Source organism: Zootermopsis nevadensis, unplaced genomic scaffold (genome assembly GCF_977971745.1).
Source record: "Zootermopsis nevadensis isolate Lab colony 2312 unplaced genomic scaffold, Znev_1.0 Znev_ptg000004l, whole genome shotgun sequence".
In the NCBI taxonomy this organism is placed as follows: domain Eukaryota; kingdom Metazoa; phylum Arthropoda; class Insecta; order Blattodea; family Termopsidae; genus Zootermopsis; species Zootermopsis nevadensis.
The window spans coordinates 1,453,353-1,472,666 of record NW_028259136.1 but is presented as its reverse complement, the minus strand read 5'-3'; the positions used below and the strand labels follow the sequence as shown (position 1 = coordinate 1,472,666).

Here is a 19,314-nt window from a genome sequence, read left to right as displayed (position 1 = left end):
TTTTGTATAGCAGTGTGCAGAACAGACATGTTTAATTGTGTTTATAAACTATGGAAAACTCTCTCTCTCTCTCTCAGTGAAATGAATGTTCATATGTTTCTCATGTTACTGTTTAGTTTCATTCTATTGTACTATGAGTTATTGTTTCTTCATACTTTGCAAATATTTCTTGTTTCAGAATATTTTTTTAAAATTATTTCATTTATATAATTCCAGTAAACACTTTGTATGCAGTGTCTAAAGAGAGAAATGGTGAGAAAGACAAATGGACCTCACTCGAATGCTGAGATACACCTGGTTATACACATACACACAAAAAGTAATAACTTCTTGCCTGCACGTATTATGTTCTACAGCTTTGGGTTCTGAGACGTTATTTGTAACATTTGTTTGTTGGTAGCGAATGTGTGAAGAACTAGAGTACAGTGAACTTCTGGATAAAGCTGCAGAGGTGGACGAGCCATATGAACGAATGGTATACATTGCAGCATTTGCAGTATCAAGTTATGGATCCTCCTACTTTCGGGCAGGAAGCAAACCGTTCAACCCTGTATTAGGAGAGACATATGAATGTATCCGAGAAGATAAGGGCTTCCGTTTCATAGCAGAACAGGTAACAGCTAATGGAGGTGATAATCAAATATATACTAATTAAGTAAGTAAGTAAATGACTAAGGTAACAATCTGAAAGTTGAGGACGTCTGATACCAAAGCAAATTCAGGCTAGTTCACATCCTTAGAACTTATTTCCTGTTTTCCATTTTAATAGAATAAATATCCTACTACTACTACTAGAGTCCAATGAATCTTAGGGAAAAGGGATGTGAAGTGTGTGAATGTTGACTGGGTTAATCTGGTTCAGAATAGCGACCTGTGGGAGGGTTTTTTGAACACAGTAAAGAAACTTTGTCTCTTATAAAATGTGGGGCATTTCTTGACTTGCTAAGTGGCTGTTGATATTACCTTGTCAAGAAGACTCTGCTTCTTGGAGTTGGTTGGTTAGTTTAATAAACCTTTCATGCCCACTCCTAGACACTTTTATGATCATCTTGATCTCATTATTTGCAATATTTGTTCTTTCCTTAATGTAAGAAATTACATTCATAACATACAACAGATATATTTTAGTACATCTTTTTATTTGTTGCTGCCAGGTGAGTCACCATCCTCCCATCAGTGTGTGCTATGCAGAATCTCGAAACTTCATCTTCAGCCAAGATGCTAGGATCAAGACTAAATTTTGGGGAAAATCGATGGAGTTCCAACCAACAGGTAATCAAAATGGTACTTTTAAATATAAATGGAAGTTTCTCCAAATACAGTTTTTGTCTTTCACTGAAATTTGTTACTTTTTTAATGTGCAGAGCCTGTTAAGATTACATTGAACATATCTGTAAGTTTGTCACCTGCCTCTACAATATTGACCAATCATTTGACACTCAACATAAATGTATAATTTACATCATATATGTCATTACATTGTTCTATCAAGAAAAATTGCATATTCTAGATGTTCTGAATTAATTTTAGTTACATAAAAGGATAATTCTAAGTTTATGATAACCTTTGCCTGCCATTTGTTACACAGAAGAAATTCAATTCAATTCTTTATTATTAGTGTGCTGTATCAACAGCAAGAAGGCCAATTAAGGTACAGCACAAGACAGGAACAATATGCTCCTCACTGTAATATGTTCCACCACAGCATACCTGTTATTAATATTAGTGCAAAAAGTTCACTAGGGAATGTTCTGTTTTCATACTGGGAGCATTTAAACAGGATGTTATGTAGTCGTACAGCATGTTGATCTTGATAAAATTCAGGGTTTAAACTGCTGTGGACCTGCTACAGTCTCATAAAAGTATATTTAATCATCCTGATGTATATGACATAAATTCCTTTTTCTCCATCTAGCAACACTAAGTTACTGAATATATGCAGGTAGTGTAAATGTACAGCTGCCCAGATATGGTGACCAGTATCAGTGGAACAAAGTAACAACGTGTGTGCACAATCTGTTTGGTGGTCAACGCTGGGTTGATCAGTATGGAGAGCTGCGTATTACCAATGGCAGAATCAACTGCAAACTTACATTTGTCAAGGTAATGAGAATAGAATCCTGAGGGTTGTGTATTTAAAGTGTATCCTTAGGACAATTTGAAACACGCACTTCACTGTTCATATATTGTAACTAGATCAGTAGGAGGGTTTTTCTGTGTGGTTTAACAAAAATGTGAGAGGAATCATCTTGAATTAATACACAAGTTTACACAAAGTTTTTGAAATGGTTAATATGACTAATGACTGTGCAGTGTGAAAGTCATCCTGATGGTGTTGAATCATGAATGTGTTAGGAAGTTAACTGACTTTCTCACTAAGTTAAGCTGAAGGTTTGATAAATGAATGTAAAGGTTGAATTGAGGTCACAGTATTAACATATGCTGCTGTATTTACTTGCACATCTTACAAACACTGTGTATATGAAGTGGAATCAACTCTTTGAAGTCTGTTTGTTTTGACATGTGACACCCTACCGGATTTGGTTATATATTTTTAGTTGAGAAAAATGTTATATAATATTAATTTTAAATTGTCTGGCTCAGTTCAGCATCTAACTGAAACATGATTTTCCTAATGTCTGTGTATGACTTTGACAGAGAACCCACTTTAAATCCATTTATTTTAATGTATGACTACCACTATGTGCAATTACAGTATTTTTTTATTTTAATTTGTACGTACTTAATATGACACTGGACCTGAATACTATTTCCCAAATGATGGGTCTGCATCGTTCAGATGCCATAGCCTTCAGCCTGTCATTGTTTTTCATTATCACCTACTATACTTTCTTTTTCTATAAGGTATCACATTATTTATAAGTTTTGCTGTCAAATGTGAAGGATAGGTTTTTAAGTATATGATGTACTTTTAGGCAAGCTATTGGTCAGCCAAACGGCATGAAGTGTTCGGTGTAGTGACAAATGAAGAAGGGAAGGTTGTGAGGAATTTGTTTGGGAAATGGAGTGAAGCCCTGTACTGTGGAGTTGCACCTTCTGCTCGGTGTGTGTGGAGGCCAGGTAATCAATATAATGGGACTATATTTTTGCTAATGAAAGTGTCCATTCTTCATGCTGGTTTTTCCTTATCTTTAAAACCCACTGATAACTGTATGTACCACTTGTTTTAACCATCAATAACTTTGCATTGTGCCTACAGTATTTTTATGGATTAACATATGATTCTCAAACTAATCAGCTGTCATTTCCTTAAAAAACATAAAACGTTTGATCTCTATAATGGAGAAAGGTTGTGTTTTCTTTGAGGTAAGATCTGAAATCCTAAATAATATTTAAACAAGCTTCATCTTCAGATGTTTAAAACAAACTTTATTGAAATAATAAAACTGCTTATTTATTGTGACAATCTTAAAAATATATCTTTGATGTTCAGTAAAAAGGGCTCAGGTCAATACATATTATATTTTAGGCTTCTTACCCAAAACCAATGGTACCTATTCCCATTGATCAGTATTCTATTATTTAGCTCTGTCGTGCCTCATAGTAATTTCTTGATACACTTAAACAGTTGCCAAGGAACAAAGTGACGGTGAACATAGTTTACTACTTGTGCTATAAAACTGTTTATGGTCATCTAGCAACCATATCACTGAATGAAATGATTGTATGTTTGTATGTATACATTAAACCCCCTCAAGTTAGACACCCCTATATCCTGGACACCCCTTTGTATTGGACACTTTTGATTGGAACCAGTGAATATCCTATAATTTTACATGTCCACAATACCCTATATCTTGGACACCCCTTTATCCTGGAACTTAAACACCCCTTTTGTTGTAAGTTGGACAGGTTCATGCACTTAACTTCGATGCTTTTCAGGGAAACTCTTTCAGTTATATATTTTGTTATTTTGAATTTCTGACTGATGAATGCCTCCTCTGTGAAGGATTATCTTATGGACATTGAACCCATCATTGGAATGCATTGCAAGTATTTAACTATTCTTTTGCTGAACCCTTAACTGGACTACAGTATTGCAGAAGACACAGTTTTAACTCCATCAGTACTGTGCTTGCATTTGAGTTAAGACTGTGTTAACAGAAATGGAATTTTTCCTTTTGCGATGGGGAAGCGAAAATTGGTGGAATTAACTTTAGAAAATGTTATTGAGGCTGGGGTTTAATGTGCAATGCATGGGAATGGGCTTCAAAAGATTATTATTAATACTATTGTCATCAATTCTTAATTCAAGTAAGCCTACAGTAGTCAGTGTATGTAAGTAAATAGATTGTATTGTCATTAGACCACAATCTGATTTTTATTTTTCCTCTATCTTGGACACATTTTGTGGAACATAGAGAGGTTTTACTGTGTGTGTGTGTGTGTGTGTGTGTATGTGTATATATATATATATATATATATATATATATATATGTATATATAAAAAAGATGAATGTGCATGTTAAAGGTAGCTGAAATACTTCAAGCATGCACAGACAGCTAACAAAGTATGGTCCTCCAGCTTGCAGAATAGGAGTCAGGCCATCCAATGTGTGTAAAAATCTGTCTTGTTACAAATTCTAAGAAAGTTTCTTGAGAGTTGGGCAGATTGTTTGTCACAGCCCAAGCAGTATAGATGTGGAATGGCAGAAGTTTAATTTTCTGCGATAGGGAGTACAAGGAAAATAAGCACTGAAAATCTTAATGAAGCTGTGCGTTGTTTGACTGTTAAGATGGACAACAGTGCTAAATTTAATTCATGTCATGGGGAGGGGGGCAAGCATATGTTATTTGTCAGGAAGGGCACCATGATATAGTTTAAGAATGTAGGTAGATTCATCTAGATAAGATATGAAAACAGTGAACATGTTCTTTGTCTTCAGGAACGATGCCAGAAGAGTATGAAATGTACTATGGATTCACCAGATTTGCAATGGAGCTTAATGAACTAGATCCAGACATGGCCAAATATCTCCCAATTACAGACACAAGATTCCGGCCAGATCAGAGGTACGTGATAATATTCACCTCTGAATCTGAGTTTCCCAGAGTGTGGTCCATGAGCTTCATGTAGGTGGTCCACCGACACAATACACTGAACACTGACAAATTTTATTTAACACTGCAGGCACACACATCAGTTTAAAATATGTATATTCATTATGATTTTGAGAAATCCTATGATTCTACATCATAGATTTTTATTGAGTTTTATATATTTTTATGCTGTGTTGTAAGCAAAGGACATATTAGGGCATATTATGTTCATCTATCACATCTTTTGGCTAAGGTTTTGTTGCCATATATCAGTGGTCATAAGAACTACAAGTTATGCCATATAATAACTTGAGAATGGCTGATTGGATTTGCAAGTGATCTGAAGAAAACATTTGGAGATAACTGCAATAAGTCATTTAACTTCTCAGTATGGTATCACATTACTCTGTATGTGAAACATATCTCACAGAGAAATGTCTTGAATAAAGTTTTCATGTGTCCATAAAATGCACATTTCATCCACGAAGCTCCCTGATTTCAAGAAAATTTATAGTAAAATAACAGTTCTTATTATGTGCATGCTATCAAATACATTCTCCAAGTTGCAGTGATTCCTTTGTCATGTTACAGATAGTATACAGTGCATGGCCTTCTGTACTGACAGAGTTTAAACCAATCACTTCTCTTTAATTACATTCCCAAGGTTGCATTTTCCTATTGTTGTTGGACATTCATGATTTGACTTTACACTGAACACTTTCTTGTCTTCTGTTAATTTTGTGTGTTACAGAATGTTTGGTACTAGTTTTTTGTGTGTACAATATTCAGCAATCTTTAAGCTTTTTAAAAAAATGTGTCACTTTAAAGCATGAAGGACATCAGCATGAAATATGGCACCAGAGAGACCATCTTGGATTTTAATGAATGCTCTCTCAAAGACATGCTTTGTGAAAGAAATGTACAGAAATCTGTGTGTATATAGTTATGTGCTGTAAATTTTATTGCAAATAATATTTTTAGGTCATACTTTATTGTTAAATTATTATTATGTGCTAACCTTTGATATACATAGCTAAAACATCTTAAATGCAAATATTTACTGCAGAATTTGTATAATTGTACAGTCATATTAGTATTGGTGAATATGTATTGTAGTTTATTTTATGTCATATGATATTATGTTTATTGATCTTATGTAGATAGGTCCATTTGTTAAAAATTGCATATTATATGATCACAAGTATTTGCTAAATCTTAAAAGTCTTTAAAATTGTTATTAAAATTTGCTATAGTTGGTAAGTCCTATTGTATACTGGGATACACTCATACTTTTATTTAGTTTTTATGCTTTCCTATCCCTGAACCTTTGATTTTTTGCTCTTTCTGTACAGACAATTTAGAATCTTAATTCCTGCTTCATTTAATACTGTTCCTTCCTGTAACAGATCCTAAATTCTGACCTGTCAATAGTAAGTAGCCATGTTTAGTTATGTTGTATTTATGTTACATCTTGCATACCAGATACACCTCAGACAGTACACATTGTCCAACATAATATTGGATAATGAATCAAGCATCTTCACAGACATTGAGGGAATGACGTAAGTGGTATTGTTTTGTTTGTTGTATTGAGTTGTAATCATGTGTGCATACACTGTCTCATGTTTGCATGCTCATGCACATGCAGATGTTCAAGCACACACAGTCTGTCACTCTAAAACTTTACTAGCTTATATAATGGTAACATTTTCCACTTGTATTTGGTAGTATGCGATTTGTATCTTGGCTGAAGTGTCATCCTACCTGAATTGTATCAGTAACTTTTCTCAGATCTTCCAGGCACATGCAGGAATAATACCTTGATGTAACATTACATCTTAATAGTTCACTGTGTGTAATTATCCTGTGTTGTTGATGCTAAGTAACACTACAATAGATAGTGTTGTTATAAAACTCACATAAGAACATAACATGCACAAACATATGGTATCAGTAAAACATATCAGAAGTTTAAAATATGTTAAAGTTTAATTTTATTTTTATTTTATACATGACCCTGTACTTACAAATTCCGTGCTACTTTTGCCTTATGCACATAATTTATTAACATTGTCCTTAGATTACTGGAAGAAGGGAATCTGTCAGCAGCAGAAACTTTAAAGCTTCAGTTGGAACAGGCACAACGGGACCGACGGAAACGTAAAGAGCTGGAAGGTATACAGCATGAGCCACGATGGTTTAGGTATGTCTAAAAAGAACACTGTCTTGTTGAGATACATAGAAATGAAACTGTATTTCTATGCCTTGAATTATTATCTCATAGATGGCTCCATTATTTTATAATACCAAAGAAAAAATAACAAGTGTTATGATGAGTAAAATACATGTTTGTTATTAAGTGAAGGAAACCTGATAAAGTAAATTAAGATTAAAAAGATTTCATTGTTTTAAAATGACAACAGTGGTTTTTGTAAAGTAACCTTCATGTCTGATACCTTACTACCATGCTACATGGGTTAGGTGTAGAGATAAAATTATGTGAATCTTAAATTTTTGGAGGTGAGTGCTTAGCTCCATACTCCAGCCTCCCCTATTTTAGGGAAGAAACACATTTTTGTTCATGATTGTTGGTCTTCTCAGTCATTTCTTTATTTTTTACAGTGTATATGTGCAATTTCTATCTTATGTTTTAAGTTTTTATTTTTCATTTTTTTGCATTTAATCTTTCCTAGAAATATTACTTCTGTTTTGTGTATTTTGTGTTAAACAATTTATTAAAACTGTATTGTTTAACCATTTGATAATACAGGTTAAATAAAAATGTAATTGTTGTTTGTTTGACAGAAAATTCTATTGTCATTAAAATATACCATAACAGGATATTCAAATATTGTATCTTAAAGCGAGGTTGAACGGGGAAGGATAATGTTACACTTTTTTCATCAGATTTACCATAATTTTTTCTAAGATCATGTGCAGGAGTTTGAAAACTGGTGGTATGTCTTCAGAGAAGCAAGCAATGCATGTTTTTATGTGCATATGACTGAAACTGAGGTTGTCATGGTTTATGGATGTAAAGTAGCAGTTTTATTCTGCAGGAATTACAAGCCCAAAATTAAATACTTTTTGGATAATGTATTTATTTTCAGTAGTACCATTTTCCTTCATTTTTTTTTTTGAATCTACGCATGTTCCTCTTTTTAAGTTTAATTTTAATTTGTGCATGTTTCAGCAAATGCATTACAGTTGATGGTGAAGAGTCATGGAAGTACAGTCACAAGTACTGGGAATCCCGCAAGTCTCCTGGGTTTGTTAACATGCAATTTGAAGCTCTCTGGTGACAGACACATTGTATCTTTACACGTTACATGGTAGTCTTGAATGCTGAAGCAATACAGCTTGATTTGATGGTTGTTACCATTTGAAGAGCTGGCTCGATATCTGTAGGCATATTATTTATAATCATCAAATCAAGAAAGGAATAAGAAAAATGTGTACATAGTGTTTGTTTTCTTTATTTTAAAATGTTGTTGGTAATTATCTTTGACATTACATTTTGATTGTTTTGGATAAATGAAGATTTATTATAACATTTTAGAGCATAGTATTTATCTTAGTATAGTGATTTGGATAATTAATTATTATTACAAAGGGTCCAGGTGACTTGGTTGTGGAAACATTTTTTTAAGGCTAATGGTCTTTATCCTGCATTATTTCTTTGTCCAATTGAATTGCCTATAAAATAGAATATATATATATTTGTTAAATTTAAGTAACACTGGTATACCTGAGAAGCTCTGAAGTGGTGTCTTAAGAAAATATGGCACATCAATCAGTATCGTAATTTAAGGAGAGTTTTTTTGTGTATTCATTGCAGTGTTTTTTTGCAGTTTTTGTTTTTTGCAGTTCATAACCTGACATAATTTTTGGTATGGACATTTATTTATTCTCCTTTTCAAATGTACTGGATTTGAGGACTAAGTCATTTGAATGTAGTCTGTGTATCTGCATGGCAGTAAAGTATTTTGATACTGTTGTCAGTACTGTATCACTGGAATTTATGGATCTTAATGTCTGAGTAATGCCATACGTAAGAGAGGTTTTCCAGTTTAATGTTTCATTGTTCATTAATTTGTTTCATGCTAGTTTAACTAATACAGATTGTTGGTAAGTCCAGTCTGAATGCAGTTATGACGTATTTAAAAATTATGTGACTCAAGATTTTTTGTGCTTTGTTAAAGAGAAAGTAGCTTGTAACTTATATAAAAATATTAACATTTATTCAGATATTGTCTAATTTATGAATCTAATAGCATTGGTATCATTCCAGTGTAGAACTTCTGTTGTCTCACAACCCAGTAATTTGTGATGTAAATTATCTGTAGGACTCATTGTGTCAAAGTTTATTGACATTTTCAAACATATTTAATGATTACTAGAGAGGTACACAGTTAATGTACAATGTACAACGATATGTTGCTCTGTGGAAAAGAGCCTAATTATGCTTGTCAGGGTATTGGTATTTTATTTTAGTATTTTTTATTCTCCCCCCAAAAAATATTTTCTGTAATGAATTGCACATTTTCTTCTGACTGAATGTAGTACTTGATTAAATCTATGTGTGAGACTTTGTTATACTACAAAACTGTAAAATTTGTGGTTTATTTTGCTTTACAGTATGGTTTCAATGTTTTTAAGTACAAGTTACAGTTGACAGTTATGTATGTGAATTATGAAGTAGGTAGATACATTTTGAATTCGGTTCGTGATATGTTAACATCTGTTATCATGCCATAATTTTAAGTAACCCTTATCTGAAGTAAAATATATTGATATCATTAACAAATGCCTGTAAGGTGATTATAATATGGAAACTCAGACAAATCCTTTCTATTGTATTTGTCCATACAGAAGGATGGTATCAATATATGTGCCCCATTACAAAGAAGAATATGATTTTTGGATACTACTTTTGTATTACTTAATAATAATAAGTTAAAATAACTTCATTGAATTAATTTCCATCATGTTATGAAGCTTTGTAGTTTAAAGCTCTGAAATTATTTTTGTTGCCTACACTGACAGTGCTATGTCACACTTTTCACTCCCTTTCTTATTAAAAAAAATACTAAGTAGTCTTGATAGTTGGTAACTCAGAACTACTAACCTTATTCATAACTAAAGTCTTATTAATATTTTTGGTTTACTATTTTGCTGTAAATCAAAATGGAGCATAGTTTCTAACCTCAGATATTTTTCTCTTGGAGCACTCAAATTATACTTGTAAAACAACATATTTTACTAGGTTTGGTAGGTAAAAATGTCACTTTTGAAATGAAGAACAGTTAGAATAGGCCTAGTATGTTGGAGGTAAAAACCTTTACAAGCACTGATAAATTGTATAAATAGTGTACATACTATATTGCAGGTGACCAATGTCCTGTTAAATTTCTGTCCTGTCCCCCACCAGTTATATTCCTTATTTTAAACATACTGGCTTCTGCGAATGGGGTTCATAAATGTTTAAACTAGAGGAAAAAGAAGCACAGGTGATATTATACCTTAAACATATACAATTCAGTTGCTTTGTGGAATAAATCATGTAGGGTAATCAATAAACCTAGTGGCAGTGTTAATTTGTACTCAGTGTAGTTACCAGGAAGTTTATATGTACAGCAAACTATTTTGGAACATTTGTATGAATACAGAAAGGTGTATCTAAAGTCATCTGGCAGTAATACTTTAAGTAGGATTGTTACCTTCTGCTTAGACTTACACAGGCATTGAAATTTGTAGGACATTAAATCCAGTTTAATTCTGGAAATTTTATGAACTGCATGGGTTGAAAGTTTCATATTGACTTAAAGTGCTAGAAATCGTATATAGGCCTACTTTATTTGTAATAATTCTGCCCTGTGTATATTGGCTTTATTAAGATTTTTTAAAGAAGTGTTTTGATTGTACAGTGTGGAAAAGCAATGTGACATTAACATGTAACATTTATATATGTTATGTCAGAAATCTTTGTCCCACTTAGTGGCGGAAGATCAAGTTGACTAGCCATCATCATTTATATTATTTTCTGCTTAATATTCAGTTAGTTAATCATCAGTTTCTGCTGACGGTCCTTCTCATCTGGACCTGGACTAATAGTTTCAAAACATCTCAACAACTGGTCATATATGTATATATTTGAAAGTTATGATACCCAACTTGAGGGGCTATTGATTTGCCCAATATACCTCACTGTAATTCCTCTAACTTTGATTCATAAACTCATAATGGCATCTTACTTAAAGCATGAAATGTTACTTATTTAACAGTTCTTACACTAAAAACCAGGTGAGAAATTTTACCAATTCAAAAATGTGTTAATCACAGCTGTGCAATTATAATCTGAAATTTGTTGACAGTAGGTTAAGTGATTAAATTTCTTTTATATATACATACAGATTTGTCTCTTTACTTTAATATAAGCTGTTTTGAATGTCTTACTGAACCCACATCATTGTTACAGCAGAATGGTATGACTTTGTCTTAACCTTATATTGAGATATGTTTGTAACAATTTACTAGCCACTTACTGTAAATATTTCTATAGTCTTTTTTATTCAATAAGACAAATCCTCAAAATATTAATACTCCAAGAAATTCCCTGAGATTCTTCAAACAGTGCTTCCATATGTTTTAATTTAAAATAATGTAGAGATGCAAGATTCACAGTAGAATACCAATGTTATTGATCTCAGAGATCTGTCAGCTGTCAAGAATGCAGTCAGTTTCAGCATCAGTCACTGCTGAATGCTGCCTTCATAGAAGATTTTCTGCTGCAGTTTGAAGCATCCTGTCACATCTTAATTCATCACCTTATGGAAGTGTTGGCATGAAGAGTCTCTTATACCATGTACCAAGGCAGTTATGTAGGAAAATTACAATTGTGTGATTTCCATAGTTTGTTGTTAGTAAATTCAATCATAGTTTTCAGTCTTGAGCTGCATTGACCTTTCTGCTCCATCATTTACTTCAATATTGTGACAGCCATTATCAAAGAATAATGAAGTGGAGAATGGTATCATATTTATGTTTGTGGTGGCATTTGTCAGTACAAATTTCAGAAGTCAACTACCTTTTAAGACTGTTTATTTAAAAAGCAGACATGTTTCAGTTCTTTGTTTATTGTCTATAAAATACACAGTGTTAACAGGCAGTTGGCTTGTGTAATTTGTATATGCATATCTGCATGGCATGAAGGGTCTCAGGATCTCTCTGGTAGGTTCATTATCAGTTATTTTATGTTACATGAAAATATCAGTAGCCCAAAACAATGAGTTGAGATTCATTCAATTTTAGAGATGTAGGGAGTAGAAGGTGGTGATTCCTCTCCATGTCCCCTGTCTGTCACATTTTATTATTTGTGTTCTATCCTAATATTGTTTATACAACTGTTTGTCTCCCTCTCATCTTCAAAGTTTACAACTTGTCAGATGTGTGGTTAATCCATTTATTATGTGGGCATGCAGTCCATTCTATGTAAATGTATGACTTCCAAGGCTTATGAAACACCTGTAAATAGTCAAGATCTTTAAAAAACACAAATTTACTTCCAAATATATAGGACTGATTTCATCTTTCAGTTGGATCATTTATAATAGATTATCACTGCTGCAGTGAAAGAATTCCTGAAATGAGTTTAAGTTAAACTGTTATTTACTCGCATTTCTTAGAATAAACTTGCTTCTTCTCTTTTTTATATGTCTGAGTATTGGTATCATTTGGCTATCTATGTTTATTTAACATGCAGATTATTAATGACTCTTGGCCAGAAAGGGAGTTTTGTGAATTTTGAACTACAGAATAAATTGAAGTTGCCAACATTGTGTATGTCCAGTTGCTGAATAACTGGTGGATATCAATGTCAATTTTGAATGCGTATAATAAAATTGTGACTAATTGTATAGCTTTGTGCTTATAATGTAAGCTTTGCAGAGAATGATCATCTTTATAAACTTAATATGATGAAAGGGTTTGGGTGAGTGATATTTTGTATTGAGATATTTCTGCTTACGTGATTACAGAAGTCAGTGTTGCTTGTTTTACTGTTATTTTTATTAATTGTGTATAATATGCATGACAATAATGAATAATATATATGTAAAGAATTAATGCTATAAAAGTGTGCATTACTAGTGGAGAACATTGTGGTTCGAAGTGGCTTTTAGCTATAAGTTTGCCAAGTTCCGCCACATTCAGTGTTAAAATGGACGATTTTGTAAAATAAGTTAGAAAGTACTGCTAAATATTTTCAAAAGTACTGTTTTATGATAATTTTAATTTAATTTAATAACAAGATGAAGTGACTGTAATTTAGGCTTTTGTCAAACTTACAGTGCCATATGTTTGTGAATATGAAGAGAAGGTAAATATGTTTTGAATGTGTCTGCTAGCCATTTAAACTGTTTCATGGTGGAACACTGTTTTGGATTACTGGTATTCAACTCTACAGACCCTGATTTAATTATTATTTTAATTCTTACTTTTAGTATGGTCAGTGGTAAACAAAGTTATACTGAGTTGAGTTTACAAGTTGTCAACCCAAGGTAAAATTACAGAGTTACAAAGTGCAATTTTTCAGGGAGGAAAAAAGCACTTCTTTTGTAAAATGAAGGTTAGTTCTGGGGAGGTAAGTTTGCCAGCCAACTGTAAGTATAACAGTATAGACAAGGTAGAAGCATGACACTGTTCCCTAGTGAAGAAACACACTTTTTGTGGTCATATTAGAAACAGTTCATACTATTTATATACATTTTTACTTCATCTTCACTGGTCATTTTTATGTGAATTTGAACTAAACACTGCAAAAATGTACCTGTTTGCATTGCCATGTCTGTCTGTCCATCCATTTGTTTGCATTAACAACACAAGAACTGCTGAATGGATTTTTATGGAATTTAATACTAAAAAGTTTTACCAAAATTTTTCAAAACATTCCAAGTTTGGTTAATCAGACATCAATAATTGACACTTCCCATGCAGATGTATGCTTTTGCCCATAGGAGTGACTGGGTATGTAATTCCTGTACGTGGAATTCCCAGCCGTTCACAAATATCAAATTATGGTGAACACACCAGACCATGTAAATAATTATTTTATGAGAGAGTACAAGAGAGATGGGAGAAGTCAATGTGAGTAGCTTGTATGTAACTTCTTATGGGTCCTATCATAGAGAAACATACATAAATCTTCAAATAAGGTAATCCAGTTTTATCCACCAGTACTTACATGGACTTGATAATTTGCTGAAATAAGGTATATATATATATATATATATATATATATATATATATATATATATATATATAAACATTTATTCAAAACAATACCAGTGCAGTGCAGTGTTTCAGTTTCAACTATTCTGAGGTTTGTTCAAGTGAAATCCGTTCACAACAGACTGTTTTGGGTGAAGGAATAGAGGCTGTTAGAAATAATCCCTATGGGCATTGAGGCTGGCATACCATTGGCACACCAATTGATGGATCCCTTCTACATCCTAGGCTGCTGCTGGATCCACTGCAGCCCTACAGGCCACATGATGATATCCCTCATGAGGCTACTGGGACACATTCTCCTGGTGATGTAAGAAGGTCTTGGAGGGTTTCACAGTTGAACTGTGTGTTTGGTAATGTCAGGGTCCTTGAACCAAGGAATTTAATGACAGCTCATTGGTCCTGTTTGGACATTGTCTGCACCTTGACTGTCATTATTTAACTGTGTCACACTGTTCCTGTTTGCTGCAATGCACATATTCTCTTGCAGATCTTATTCTTGACTACTTGTGTGTCATGCACGCAGCCTTGTTATTACCTACAACCAATTGTATTTGCTAGCAGCACTGCAGATGGGTTTTATTTTAACAGCCCTCATACATACACTTCACATTTTACAGGACCACAGAATGGCTAATAGAAGAGTGGACAGCTTTAATGTACTTACACATTCATGGCATATAATGAATCTCAGTTACAGTTTGATTTTAAAAGTGTAGACATATATAAATAAAACACGTAACTCTGTTGTACATATATTATGCTTGCTAAGGTGCTTTTCCGCACCATTTAAATGTACCGTATCCTGACATTGACTAGCCACTTAACATTTTCTATGGTGCAGAATTTTTCTGTAGCAGTTGATATTTATTTGGTTGCTCAAGAATATTCATCATTGTCAACACAGATACTACTAAATGAACTGTCTTTTGTTCTGCATAGTGTGCATGCACATGTATGTGTTACTGTTGGTCACAAAATTTGAATGATACTAAGCAAAGAGCAGGAACATGGTAGAGTGTAAAACACTTTCAAAAAATCTATCAGTTGAAATGTGTTATGTAGTGGAATTTGGTTTATATGAATTTACTAAGCTTATGTTCCCTATTAATACATTACATATGTATGTTCAGTGTATCTGGTCCAAATCCTGCAGGTACTGAATTTGACTGTGTAACATATTTTGTGTCAGATGTGACATTATTAAAAGATTTTAGTTGTGTTGCTGATTTTGTTGGATAATCAATGTGTTAAGGTAAATGTTAAGGTTATGTTTTGAAGTTCTTGGCAAATAGTCTAAGCCAGTTATGCCTTAGGATATGAAACTAATTGAACACATAATATATATCAATCATTCAGTTAAGAGATTTCTTGTGTACCTTTGTCACGGAATGATCCAGGTGAAGTATAAAAATATGTCATCTCACATACCTGTAATTGTTCCTGACATAGCATTATAAGCTTGATGCACCTATAAACATTGATTATAACATTGCATAAAATGTAATTGAATTTTTAAGAAATACTGTTCCTTGTTTTATGTCTTTAATCTTTAAACTAGAAAAGAAATCGTAGAACTAGAGTAGAGAGAAAGATCATTTGGGTACTGATGATGTTAGTTCACCAGTGTTCAGCATATAATGTCAAAGGTTAGCATCACATGACAAAAGTGTATGGGGGATGTGAATAAATGGCACTTTCCATTCATACTATGTTGGGGTTCAGTGGTCACCTTAATAATCTTCCTTTATGCTCAAGGAGAGCACTCCGGCTGTTACACATTGAGTGGAACTCAGAGCCATTCTGAAATTGGTCAGAAAAGAATAATTGTCATGGGTGTAAAACCTTTAGTGCCAGTCTGTAATAGTCACTTTACTGGGCTACCACAAAAATTATTTTTTCTTATCTCTTCTGAATTATAAAATTCAGTACACTCAAAGTAATTAGTTGAGCACTTTTCATTGAATATTTTGTTAGAAGTTATTATGCCTATTTGAAGTAATTTGAGATGTAGGAAGAGAAGGTGTTTATGGCCTATTTTAAGGTACTAAACACTGTTTTCCTAGAAAATAGATAAAACCCCAGTTAGGGACTACAATTGAAGATTTCAAGTTCTGAGACATGAATGCTGTAGCTTTTACTAGGGTCATCAACAAACACTGAATTCATAGTCATCTGCTCCGATAAATATAGTTCTGTTTGAACTCTGACATGCATTCTTGTTCATGTGTACAGGAATTGTCGCATCATGACCTTTTATTTGAGAATAAAAAAAATGAATCTTTGAAATGTTAAATTATATGTCAGAAATATGAATAAGTATAATACCAGTACTCCTGTTTGTTTTATAATTATGTTGATCTGATTGTGATATGCAAACATTTCTCTGCCATAATGTATTTAGATCACTGATGAAAGACTCTTGGGTTATGAGCGGCATCAGGTGGCTGAATGGTGAATGAACCATATCTTCTGCTCGTAACCTGAGAGTCTTTCATCAACTTCAGTCACCACAAAAGCTTCACTTTATATATTTAGATCATATTTTGCAATATGTTTTCTAGTTTCTTGAACCAGTTGTTTCACACTGAATAACATTTTGTATTTAATAAATATTGTGCTCCCTGTAGCAGATATTCATAGAGAGGCAACTTCAGTTTCTTTCCTGCATCAGCATATTTTTGTCCATGTCATCACACCAACTTCTTTTACAATCAGACACATGTCAATGGCATTTTGATTGTTATTTATGAAAGGAATATTTTAGGTGCTATAATTGTTATCACACAAGCTCTCATGCAAAAGGAGGTATGAAACCAAAGATATTACCTTTTTAATAATTCTTTATCAGTTATTGGTTTATATTTACAGAAAGCTAACTTTTCAACACTTATTATCATATTTTGCAACATTGCTGCTCATCACAGTTTGTAGTTGAACTTGGTTGTTACATCACAAACTTAGAAAAAAGATATTTCTTTAACTTGTTTGTAGTGTAATTCATCAGTGACAGAATTTTAACAAATATTAACCTTTGTGTTAGCAATAGTCCAATGAACTCAAAACTATCCTTCTCCTTTAAATATGATGACTTCAGAAAGTCATTTTGAATTATTGTATATATACTGTGCAGAACAGCCTTTGTAGAACATTGAAAGAGAGATTTTGTCCAACAAATAGCATTGGCAAATATGTATGGTTTCTTTATAGCTTACTTTCCTCATTTTGCATGGATAGGCAGGCTTTTGATATCATGTCATTTTAGGTATATGCTCCCTGTTTTCTCAAAAATTACTATGGAAAAGTCTTTCTTCCATGAAACTTGGTGTGAATATCATGCTTACCGTCATATATTTTAGACATCATTATAGCAGCCATATGAACTGAGATGAATGAGACTTTGTGCTACTTAAATATAAAGGTCTGAATTTTGTTTATGGTGCAAAACTTATGTTCTGTCTGATAATTTATGTGTAATGGAAATATATTCAAGTGAAAATTTTACACAAATAAATTACTACTTTGTATAATTCAGTTCATTTATTAAAGTGCTTAACAACAGCCAAAAAGGCCAATAACAGCCAAGCACTAACAATACAAACATTACAATACAAAAACAAACCAATAATAATAATAATAATTAATTTGTGCTGACCTCCATAAACTGATGAAAGCATTTAAAGGAAAGTAGGCTCATTAGTTCTGCCTGGAATGTTGTTTTGTTGAATAACACCTGTTAATTAGTACAATTCTATTTCTTCTGTTTAAAGTGAATGTTAGCTTTGAAATGAGTGGTGTGTGGCTCTATAGATATGAAAGAAATTAATGTGGTAGAAATTGAAAGTTACAACAAGAAGTCAGTGTAAAAAAAGTTCTGTTGCTATGAATTGGCATTGGTGAATTTGGTACCATATGTTAAAACAGAGATAAATCTGTTGGTGCATTTATAGTAACCGTGTGTTGATTATTTTTGCATTATTACCTCTTTATTGTGTGTGAACACACAGACTGTACATCTTCAGTTTAGTGTCATAACTTGTTTCTTATATGACAATGGTGCCCTGGATTTTGATGTCTTGTAGGTAAATACTGACATTTCTCCAAAATGTTGATATCTACCTATGATTTTTCACAGCATCAAAGCCTCAAAGAACCTTATCATCCTCACTGTCATGAGAACGCATTTGGTTAGTGGTACATTTAATGTGTTTAATTAGAATTAGTGGTAACCAGCAAAAAAGGGATGAGAACCCCTGCCCCAATGCATTTGTCAACAACTGATAAATAATAAGCCAATTCTGTTCCGGTCATTACATGAAAATGGACTTTTTGAAATTAATAGGGTGGAAGGAAGCAAGGGAAACAGGAAATCCTCATGGCCATAGTGTGGACAAAATTGGTGATTTCCTAACATCAGGTACTTATTTTATCATAAATATTGTGTCTGTTTTGTTGTCTGTAAGACTACATTATGATTCAGGCCTACTAGTTGGCTGAATAAAAACTTATGGTTAAATTCAGAGTTTATAATATTATACAGCATTTTACCTATGAGCCTGTTTACTCTGGTAACATACATAATATTTTATGTTGTATGTCATATTTGGGATGAAAATTGTAGTTTGCATATCTGTAGGAGTAGAATTTATGAAAAAGGTGTGTAACCCTGGAACAGGTCTCTGTAAGGAAAAAGAAGAAAATTGTAATTTGTTTTCAAATTAATTGTATTGCCACCATGTTCTTTTGGTAGTAATCTTGGACTTTATTGAGAGTGTGTAACATAGTAATTTCAATAAGTACTAGAATTATGAATTTTTGACACATTGAAAGGGAATACTGTATTGAAAAGTAGCTTGGTATTTTACGATTTTTCGCTCGTTCAAAGCTGGACACATATATGCCAAAGAAATTAGATTATGTCATACGCTTGCAGCTAACAGCATTGAGTTGAATCATATATAATACTTT

General features: G+C 32.9%; 1 protein-coding gene across 5 annotated transcripts in view; it reads left to right on the top strand.

Annotated features, from left to right (window-relative positions):
* Positions 1 to 17,876, top strand: part of LOC110827104 (oxysterol-binding protein-related protein 6) — a 34,581-nt gene extending 16,705 nt beyond the window's left edge. For all 5 annotated transcript variants that reach the window (XM_087342825.1, XM_087342822.1, XM_087342824.1 and 2 more), the window contains 7 exons: positions 401 to 613; positions 1,155 to 1,272; positions 1,943 to 2,103; positions 2,937 to 3,081; positions 4,908 to 5,034; positions 7,142 to 7,264; positions 8,255 to 17,876. In XM_087342825.1, coding sequence (XP_087198951.1) covers positions 401 to 613; positions 1,155 to 1,272; positions 1,943 to 2,103; positions 2,937 to 3,081; positions 4,908 to 5,034; positions 7,142 to 7,264; positions 8,255 to 8,363 — 996 coding nt within the window. In that variant the 3' untranslated portion in view covers positions 8,364 to 17,876. The remainder of the gene's footprint in view (positions 1 to 400; positions 614 to 1,154; positions 1,273 to 1,942; positions 2,104 to 2,936; positions 3,082 to 4,907; positions 5,035 to 7,141; positions 7,265 to 8,254) is intronic.
* Positions 17,877 to 19,314: the final 1,438 nt, after the last annotated feature.